General features: G+C 39.8%; 1 protein-coding gene across 2 annotated transcripts; it reads left to right on the top strand.

Annotated features, from left to right (window-relative positions):
- The first annotated feature begins 1,758 nt into the window (after positions 1-1,758).
- LOC131784400 (tartrate-resistant acid phosphatase type 5-like) lies at positions 1,759-9,456 on the top strand. 2 transcript variants are annotated; one of them, XM_059101211.2, is made up of 5 exons: positions 1,759-2,004; positions 4,032-4,253; positions 4,739-4,828; positions 5,653-5,867; positions 8,892-9,456. In XM_059101211.2, exons 1-5 carry the CDS (start codon positions 1,803-1,805, stop codon positions 9,147-9,149), a joined length of 987 nt encoding a protein of 328 aa, XP_058957194.1. In that variant the 5' UTR covers positions 1,759-1,802; the 3' UTR covers positions 9,150-9,456. The 2 variants fall into 2 exon arrangements, with proteins under 2 accessions (XP_058957194.1, XP_058957195.1); XM_059101212.2 differs by lacking the exon at positions 8,892-9,456 and adding an exon at positions 6,437-8,885.
- Positions 9,457-9,885: the final 429 nt, after the last annotated feature.

Below are 9,885 nucleotides of genomic sequence, written 5' to 3'. Positions count from 1 at the left end.
GTGTTATGTACTTCGCCTAGAGAGAAAATTGTGCTTGAACGAGCAAAGACTGAGGCGAGCGCCTCGGTGTTTTTGGAGGAAATTCATGATCAGTGGATTGGATATCGAGCTCTTAGAAATAGGAATTTCTTGATGCAAATTTACCTGAAAAGACCAAAGAAAACCGAGTAGTTCCGACAAAAATCAGGGGGAATTTTAAAGGGGAAAGCATATGAAATGCAATATTTTACCAAATAATAACTGCAGAACATAAGACGACGTGAACACAGTCGACCTTGTACTTTCGTAGTTTCAAATCTACAGCAAATCCCGACCTGGTCACTCGCGTTTTCCCGAGTTACGCAGTTTGCTCGTTTTTGCTTTGCGTTTTATGGGCGCCTCGTGATATATTCCTTTGCTCTAACTGGCTGGTGCTGATTACTTTGGTCAAGGTTTAACGCCACTAAATAGGATTGTGCTAAATGGCTCGATGAATCCGTAGGATTTCTTTCGACATTTAATTTTCTTTAAGACGAGGCATTCTACTGGAGTAAATATGTTGTCACGTCCTATCCTCGGAGGGAGTCCATTCGATATTCTATAGTAAGCTGAATTATACACAATTTGGTCAACAGTTTGCCCGCCCTTTCTCGCATTACAAGCAGCTTGAAATTACTTCATGAATAATTCGTAGAATGTGAAGGAAAGAAAAACTCGTTGAGTAGGGTGTCATACCTTAAAAAACAAACCAAAAGACAAACAGTGTGTGTACATCAACGAAGTATGGAACATACAGGTAAAAAAATATAGTGAGAGGATAAAACGAGAGCAAATCTTATATCCGATTCATATCATAAGCAGATTTCATTTATTAACCGCATTAAAATGTTATGTCATTCCTTTAATTAACAATCAACTTATTTGGTGGAGCACAAGAACGTTTACAATCTAAACTACAAGGCCTATCTATGTGTTGCTCTGAGCATAAGGCGAAGATAGAGCAAAGCAAGCGGTAAACTTCGCTATGCTTTGCGTGACGCACTAGAGGGCATGGCGTGACACGCTGGAGGGCGGCTTGAGGATTTTTATAACAAAACAGTCATTGCAGTCATTGCAGAGGAGCGGTAACTGAGTCAATTTAAAGTCACTGACTGGCGAGCTGTGTGCTGTAAAGAGTAGTTCCAAAATAATCTAACATTTCCACGGTCATATTTTCCAATGACTGAGGCTAATGACTTATTTTCTTCTTCAGTAATTATCTCAGTGATTTTCAGAGCGAATCTGTCTATTTGACTTCATTCGTTTGCTTCCAACTTATCACTCATCGAAAAGAAAAGATTCACGGAGTCTAATGCGCAGATCATGGTTAATCCGTGAACTGCGCATAAAAGAAACAAAAAGTGGATGAAGCGAGAAATTAAATAGTATTCGTTTGCACAAAGAATACGAAGAAGAACAAAAATGAAAAGTGAGGTGAAACGGAAGCGCCTCCGTTTCACCCTAGGGGGAAGGGTACGGCTACACGAAAGCTACTTCGGGCGGGCGTATTTTCGCCCTTCCCCTGCCCCCTACCCCCGCCGTCCACTTTAACTCCAAATCAAACATGGCCGGTCTGATATACGATCGCGAGCTTATAACATTAGCCCGCACTAATAAGACCCCTGCACTGCAGGCTACCCATTATCAGAGGTGGTAGGCCGGAACAAGTACTTTGACACCGGAAGTTTAACATCATGCCATCACTATCACGTGAGGGTCAGCTGGTAGAGCTGGTTTACTTTACCATAATCCCGGGTATAATCTCATTGATAACGCACGAAAACATGATGGCGATCAAGCATATTCTCTTGGCGATCTTCCTTACTAGCGTAGCTTACGTTCGCTGCGATGAACTGAGATTTCTGGTGGTGGGTGATTGGGGCGGCATGCCTTTGTTCCCGTATACTACTCCTTACGAGACAGCCGTTAGCATTGCTATGGGAAAAGTCGCACAGGAACTGGGAACACAGTTTACCGTCGCTCTTGGTAAGAAAAAAATTCATTGCTTTCCAGATCAATTTTGAAGGGTGTTGTAAACTTAAGTCTTTAAGGTTTAGGTGAAAGATATTACGATTATGCCTATGATATTTTCACTAGCTCGTCGCTTGTTCCGGGCGCTCAGAAGGTTATTAAACGGCGGCGAGTTCGCAATAGAACTCGTAGAGCTGCATTGAGTCTCGCTTCATTTTGCGTTATTCTGTCTATACTATCGCAAAGCTATTTGCTAAATGATCGTCTTCAACAGGCTGTGATTACGCTTGCTTATTTTAAATTAAACTTGATTCGAAACGAGATATCATGTCAGACTCTATTACGCAATGTAGGTCAAATAATAATTTGATATTAACTGACAGCAATATCACAGCAGACCGATTAACTCGGAATGAAAAATAAAGTTTAGAAATTTGTCCTCTGCGCGATAGAGAATTCTTTGAAAACGACATTTGATTTTAAAACTCAAATATCTCCTTTCCACTACCTAGGCTTTTTCAAATTCTTTTTTCTTAAGAGTTATAATGGGATTCCATGAGTGTGAAGCCCCACAAAAGCTGATGATTGATACATTTTATCTCTTCAAAAGCAAGATTTTGCTTGTCTAAAGAAAATGTTTTGCGAAGATCCAGCAAAATAGTGAATTTACATCCACTCTCAGCGCCCCAACTGAGGAGAGAAACTTTTGAATAATGAGGATGAAAATGCACCAGTTATTAGTTTCGAAACGCTTAGTTAATACACACTTTATTATCGTTTTTGTTCTGATTCGTTTTTAATCAATAAGTCTTTTGTTAGTTAATGATTATTACCCAACAAGTTTGTTTATCTCCGATCAATTCCCATTTAAGTACACGTATAAAGATTCTATTTCAATCATCGCTACTAAATCATCGCTGCTAAATCGTCGTTGCCAGATAATCGCTACTAGCTATTTGTTACCGTTAGGAGCTAGACCAAAGTCAGTCTATATTTCTTTTACATTTACGTTGTTTACCTTTTGTATGCATTATTGGTGTAGTTCTCGTATTCAGTTTTCCGTGCAATCGCTTCATTTTTAGTTAGGTTAACCTTACGTTTCGCAACGCATTCTACTTAGTTTAGTTTCTGTTGTATTTTCTTTTAGTTCGAACCACGTAACCTCAACCGCTATTCTCATCAAGCAAAATTACGTCTTAGCGCCATCATCTAAAATGAATAGAGATCACTGTGTGCGTTCGTATTGTATGCTCAGTCACATAGGTAACCTTTTGAGTAACTCTCTAATAACATCAAACCAATGTGCTAGAAACGGCGACACGAAAATTTTCGAGCTCGTCGCCTGACAAAGTCTAGCAGCATAGTAGTAGAAACGTCGCAATCAATACACGATTGATTAGCCTGAATCTTACATCGTGAGACAAACGCTCATTTATCTATAAAACCACGATGAACAATAACACATCTATAGAATTTCCATTCTGCGTACTGAAACCAATTTGAAATCGAAATTTTATTTTAATTTATATCAAAGTCGTTTATAAAGAGACCTCGGACAACAATGAAAAAATGACATCAGAGTAAAATTCAGATATTTTTTCTTGAACCTTAGGGTCACAATGACAAGTTAATTGTGCCCTGATCAACTTCAATTTCTACGTTTTTACGAATTTTTTTTTTGCTCTCGTGTCAATGCACAGGCTATATCCAAAATATAAAGGAAAGGAAAGGCCATTTCAGTTGTTATTGTTTTTGTCAGGAAAGTATTTCCTCTAAACAGTTGCGAGAATGGAGTTATTCATCGCTTGAGGGGGTTGGATTCGAAAGTAGGGTCGAAGGATTTTAGCTATCACATGGTTTTGAGAGTGAACTTGGCGGGGGGGGGAGGAATTGGTCATCGCCAACAGGGTATAAGGAAGAAGGGAAACCATAGAAAATAATTAATAGGCCACCAAAGTCTTCCGACCTCAATTCCTTAGTTTAATACCCTCTGTTCCCTTTACCACCTCATTATTTTTTTTTTATTTTATTTTATTTTTCAGGTGATAATTTTTATATTACGGGGGTGAAAAACGTGGATGATAAAAGATTTAAAGAAACATTTGAGGACGTGTTCACTGCCGAATCACTGATGACCCCGTGGTTCTTTTGCGCCGGAAATCACGATCACTATGGCAACGCATCTGCTCAGATTGCCTACAGTTCAAGGTCCGAACGCTGGAATTTTCCAGACTTTTATTACACTAAATCCTGGAAGATTCCTGGTAAGTCAGTGGTTCGTTACTGAGTCGGAGGGTGGGGTTTAGGAATCATGCAGAAGGTGGACTAAGGGGAGAGGTGTTGAATTAACAGCGGGGAAGTAAACTTACGAGGACTGAGAGTCAAACTGAGAGTTGAGGGATGAAGCAAATGAATGAGGCAACGAGGAAGCAAGAAAACGAGGAAACGAGAGAAAGAGGGAAAGAGGGAACGAGGGAACGAGGGAACGAGGGAAGAAGAGAACAAGAGAACGAGGGATCGAGGAACGAGAGAACGAGGGAACGAGGGAACGAGGGATCCGAGTGAACCGAGGGATCCGAGTGAACCGAGTGAACCGAGGGAGTGAGGAAACAAAGGATCCACAGAAAAAAATGGAGGCGTGCCTAAAAGATGGGACGGAGGGAAGAATGAATAGATAACTGGATGGATGGATGATCTTTCTTTTCCCTTTTGGTTTGGTCATTAATTTTTTTGTTTTCATTTTTTTAAGGCTCTGATTTGGAATTGCAGTTGGTTCTTATAGACACGGTTCTACTCTGCGGTAATACTGGACATGATCACACCCATACTCAACCTGAAGGTATCATGACCTCTTTATGATAGTATTCTTTCTTTCTTTTTTCCCAAAAAATCAACTACAAGATTAAAAATACTTTGATTGCAAAAGTCCGAGCCACATTGTGGAATTAGGTCCACACACTTAGCCTCTCATAAAGTGGGCGACCTTAATTCAGTCCCACCGGTAAAATACTGTAGGTGCCATTTCCGAAATTTTTACTCTAATTACTGGCAGGAGGAGTTAATCTCTGCGCTTCTCTCTGGGCATTTCCTATGGTGTCGAAAAGGAGAATCTGTTTTACAATCAAGAGCTTCCTACGTTGGCGATCATTTTTTTTTATTTCCATGACCTTGATGTTTGTTTTGGTTTAGCAGTTATTTTGCAAGGACAAGTTAGATCGGGGTTACACTTAGTGGTTTGGAGGGTTATAGGGCCTGCGTAAATCACAATTCTCCCGATCTCCTGGTGTTGCTTTCTTGACTTAACCTGTGTCTCAGCGGGTCCTCATCGACACATCTCCGCTAAAATGGCAAACAGCTTGAGTAACCAAGGAAAACAGAATAAACCAACAAACAAAAACACGAATCCACTCTTAGAAATGGACTTGCGCTCGGCTCCCCCATTCCATGTTGTACAATCGCAAATAGCAAACTACAACAATTGACTTGGAGAGGGGTATTAAGGATAAAATTGTTAAGCTATTCCAGATCATTATCATTTCAATGATAATATGTCTGACTGATTGGCCCTGACAACAGATCAACCAATTTATGCTTCTAATGTTGTATTCAAGAAAATTTTCTTTCTTTTGCGTTTTCAATATTTCTCTCGCCCATAACTTTCAGGGCCCGAATCTATTGAAGTTGCCGAGGCACAATGGGATTGGTTGGAATCTACCCTTCGTTCGTCCACAGCACATTATCTGATCGTTGGAGGCCATTTTCCAGTCTGGTCTATAGCTGAGCACGGACCAACCCAATGTTTAGTTGATCGACTAAGACCTTTGTTGGAGAAATATCACGTGACTGCTTATATTAGTGGACATGATCATAACCTACAGGTAACTGGCATATTTCTTTAAAAATTGAATATAAACTTTTGTGATGGTCTCTCGAGTAGTTCTGCTTAGGTTAACCAATTCACTCTTGAGTTATTCCCTATATTCCACACTACTTTGCTTGCTGTAATCAGAACACACTTGAGATGACGGGAGAACACTAAATAAGGCATGTGAATCACTGACCACGACTAAGGTTTTAACGAACTTTCCTATATTATTCTTACACCTGTCTGCGTTTTTGCGATGGTAAACTAATAAAATTTACGAAGTCGGCCCTTGTTTCTCCTCCATAATATCTCCTCTCTCCTTAATGTTGTCATCTCTCCCAGCCCTCTTTGTTCTCAACATTAAAAATGACATCGCCATCACTTTTACCATTTTGAAAGCCATCTCCTCCATCATCATCATCATCATTATCATCACCATCATAATTGGCTCTGTAGTCGTTTTCAGTTTCAACATCAGAACGCAAGCCGAAGAAATGCTGCCATCATGTGATAAACTTCATTATTTTTCTATGTTTCTTTCATATCCATGGATTTACCTTTAATTCTATCGATTGCCTTTAGCACTTGAAAGAAGCGGACTCCTCGGTCAATTATTTTGTAATTGGAGCTGGCGCAAAAATAGACAACAATACCAGCCACAGCAACAAAGTTCCCAAAGATAGTTCGTTGTTTTTCTGGGCTGACTCCAGCAAGGCAGGAGGATTTGCTGTGGTGCACATGGCGGTGGATAGCACTACACTAGAGATGTTGGATTCCCATGGATCCTCTGTCTATAAAGCTCAGCTCAACCCTCGTCATTCAGGAGCTTAGTTATTACGCTCCGCTCTGTACCCTTTGTCCTGTCAGTTCGTTTCACGCAAATTATTTTGTGTCTCGCAATGTTTGTTTAAATCAAAGCGTCGCAGTACCTTATCTGTTTGGTTTTATGAGTTAAATAGTTTTTTTGTGTGTGTTGTCGTGGAAATCTACGACTGAATGAGGTTTTCTAGTTTAACTATTTACATTTCATCTTAATCTTTTCGAAGTATTCCCGTCTGCACCCTTTTGACTTTTCAATTTTAGAAATGAAAAATCTTTTGATCAGTATAAAATTTCCCAATTTTAATACCAAGCCTTCTCTTCTATACGCACTCCGTTGGGCGGAATGAAGAGAGACATGGTAACGAGCTTAGCAACTTTTTAGTACCTTAATCTTTTTAACAAACTACTCAGGGGTAAACCAAGGAACGGAAATAATTGCATCGTCGTTTACTTTACCTATGTCTAACCTGCAAAGCTGACTACTCTGTTAGAGGTACTCCTTTCTCTGCCTTTTTCCAATGCTTATCAGTATTCTGAGTCACTGGGTCTGTTGGTCCAAAACAATTTCTCTTACCTTTCCATTGCACGTGTTGCAGATGCATTGTAATTTTGTAGGAATAACTCTATTCAGAAAGACAATTAATGACTTTTTATCCCATAAAGTAGATGATTAGGTTTTGCTATATCCATTTTAAGTTTAATTGGGAAACGCTTTAGCCTTGTGCCTAATGCAGAAGTCAATCCGTGTTGAACTCCTTCAGGTTCATCGTGTTAGCTCTGCATATTAAGCAATGCTGTTACAATACCCTACGAAGGACAAAGCTCGCACGGTACTTCTCTAAAATGGTTTAGGTGAGGTGTGCCAGGGGTAAACCAATACGTCATCCTTGGAGAATATCAGTATTCAGGCCAAATCGCTTCATGATGCAGAAACCGAGTCACGCTGCGGCAATTATGCGCCTCGTAGACAGGCCTTATGAGCATCTAACATCATCGTCCTCGCCATCCTCGTGATTCCCTCGCCCATTCACTCACTCTCTCTTCTTCCTTCCGCTTCGACGTCTCATTCGCACCCCTGTCGTCATCATCATTATTGTTATCATGACCACTCATTGTCATCACCATCATCATCATAATGATCATCACCAACATTACCTCAAAATTTGAATGTATTACTCCTTTTGATTGTCGTGGGTGCTTCCCTGTCATTCTCGTGGACAAAAAGAAAGGGATCTCGATTTCTCTATTTACAAAATATTCTCTTGTGTGAATATCACCAGCACTAACGAAACGATCGATTCAAGTAAAGCTCTTATAGGTGGATACAACTGAGAAGTAGTGAGCACGTTCGTTAAGGGAATTGGCTTCTTAAGGGAATGTGTGAATACCTAGTTTGTGAGGCGATACGAAAGAAGGGACTCTTTCTCTGGGCGCAGGTGGTAAGTCGGGCTGTCCCTTGACTAAAGTGTCCAGTATAAAAATCCTTCGGGAGCCAGTTCGAAAGTCCCATAGTCTTATACAACAGATGAATAAGAAAAAAACTTAATTTTACCTATAAGTTTCGCCAGTCCCGATTACCCAGAAAGGTATTCGGGCAAAGGTAAATACCCGTACGCGATGAGCTGCAGTCTCACTAACATGAACCCGACAGTTAGCATTAAACTTCTCTTTGCTCCCTAAAGTTCATAGTAGTCCATACTTGATTATAGATAAAGGGGATAAGTTTCCAAAGAAACTGCGTTGCTGCTTAGGTGGGAGAGTATAACAGGATAATAAAGTATTATCAACTGAGCTGATAACGTAAATTGGCCGCCGTACAGAGCTTAAAAGCTGACCTTTCGAGCGTTAGCCCTTCATCAAAAAAAAAATAGGGTAATTAAGTATTATAAACCGAGTTGATAACGTAAATTGGCAATCGTAAACAGTTTTAAACCTGACGTTTCGAGCGTCAGCCCTTTGTCATTAGCTCTGATGAAGGGCTAACGCCCGAAACCGGCATCAGCTTTTAAACTCTTTACGATGGCCATTTTACGTTATCGACTCAGTTGATAATACTAAATTAGTCAGACATACTTATATGTTAGGTTGGTAACAATAATAACAAGTGTCAGATGTAGGTAATTACCACCTATATCCCTTTCGCTAACCATTTGAATTACTTCTCTTTCCTTCTGTTTATTCTTTTCAAAATCTATGACGCAATGGCAACCTCCAGCATCTGAAAGAACAGAATTCCTCCGTTGAATATTTCGTCATTGGAGCTGGCGACTTTTTGTGGAAAAGCACCCCGAACAAAGACAAAGTACCACAAGGAAGCTCGCTGTTTTTCTGGGCTGAGTACTTAAGATTAGGAGGATTTGCTGTGGTACGCGCCTCGGTGGAGAAATTGACTGTGGAATTTGTAGATTCCTTCCAAAGTAGTCTTTACAAAAGAATACTCTATCCTCGCTCTGAAATGAAAGTTGCCGTATAGGTGAACATTGTAGAATAAATCTAAAATTGATGAAATTAGAAGATCCTCGCAGGTAATCTTTAGCAAAACATGTCAATTAAGATTATCATAGGACCCTATAGGTGAATATTGTAGAAAAAATCTAAAATTGTTAGATAATCTTTAGAAAAGACATGTCAACTAAGATTATTATAAGAAAACAAGAGAATACCAACTGTCTCTTAAAGAAAACTGTAGCAATCAGTTGATCTTATGACTTCCCTATGTGATATTATTGTACGTAAAGATGATTCCATCGGAGTTACTAGTAAATGAAACCAGCATGAAAGGCCTAATTTTTTTATGAAATGAGAGGGAGAGGGAAGGGATGCGATGAGAGGACGTTTTGTAACAAGCGGGAAAAAGCGCGAGAGAAGAGCGAGGCAAAAAAATGATGTCTGTAAAACAGGTCTCGTAAAATGGTATTTTACTACTCTATGTGGAGATAAATATTACCTGAGTCATACTCCAAAGAAACAACACATAGAATTATGAGAAAAGGTAGGATAAAAATGATGTAAGCATTACATCCGCTGACTTTCAAACATTTCTCAAGCAGTCAGAGTGGAGCTCCCTAATTTTGAACCCAAAGACTGAGAGTAGTATAGCTACCTTTAAATTGTTATATTTAGTGATGCATTTAGTTGATGATTATTCCAGCTCCAGCTCGCTCCATCATCAACAGGCAGAAAACTGTTTTGCAGTTCGGCGGAGTTTA

Source organism: Pocillopora verrucosa, chromosome 14, assembly GCF_036669915.1.
Source record: "Pocillopora verrucosa isolate sample1 chromosome 14, ASM3666991v2, whole genome shotgun sequence".
In the NCBI taxonomy this organism is placed as follows: Eukaryota; Metazoa; Cnidaria; class Anthozoa; order Scleractinia; family Pocilloporidae; genus Pocillopora; species Pocillopora verrucosa.
Note: the sequence above shows the minus strand (reverse complement) of the source record. Positions and strands in the feature narration are given on the sequence as shown.

What these genes read in the sequence shown, in the direction of transcription:
- LOC131784400 (XM_059101211.2), top strand. Translation starts at nt 1,803, where the DNA reads ATGATGGCGATCAAGCATATTCTCTTGGCGATCTTCCTTACTAGCGTA. An exon ending in CACCCATACTCAACCTGAAG is followed by an intron (nt 4,829 to 5,652) that starts GTATCATGACCT and finishes CATAACTTTCAG; the next exon opens with GGCCCGAATCTATTGAAGTT. An exon ending in GACATGATCATAACCTACAG is followed by an intron (nt 5,868 to 8,891) that starts GTAACTGGCATA and finishes GGCAACCTCCAG; the next exon opens with CATCTGAAAGAACAGAATTC.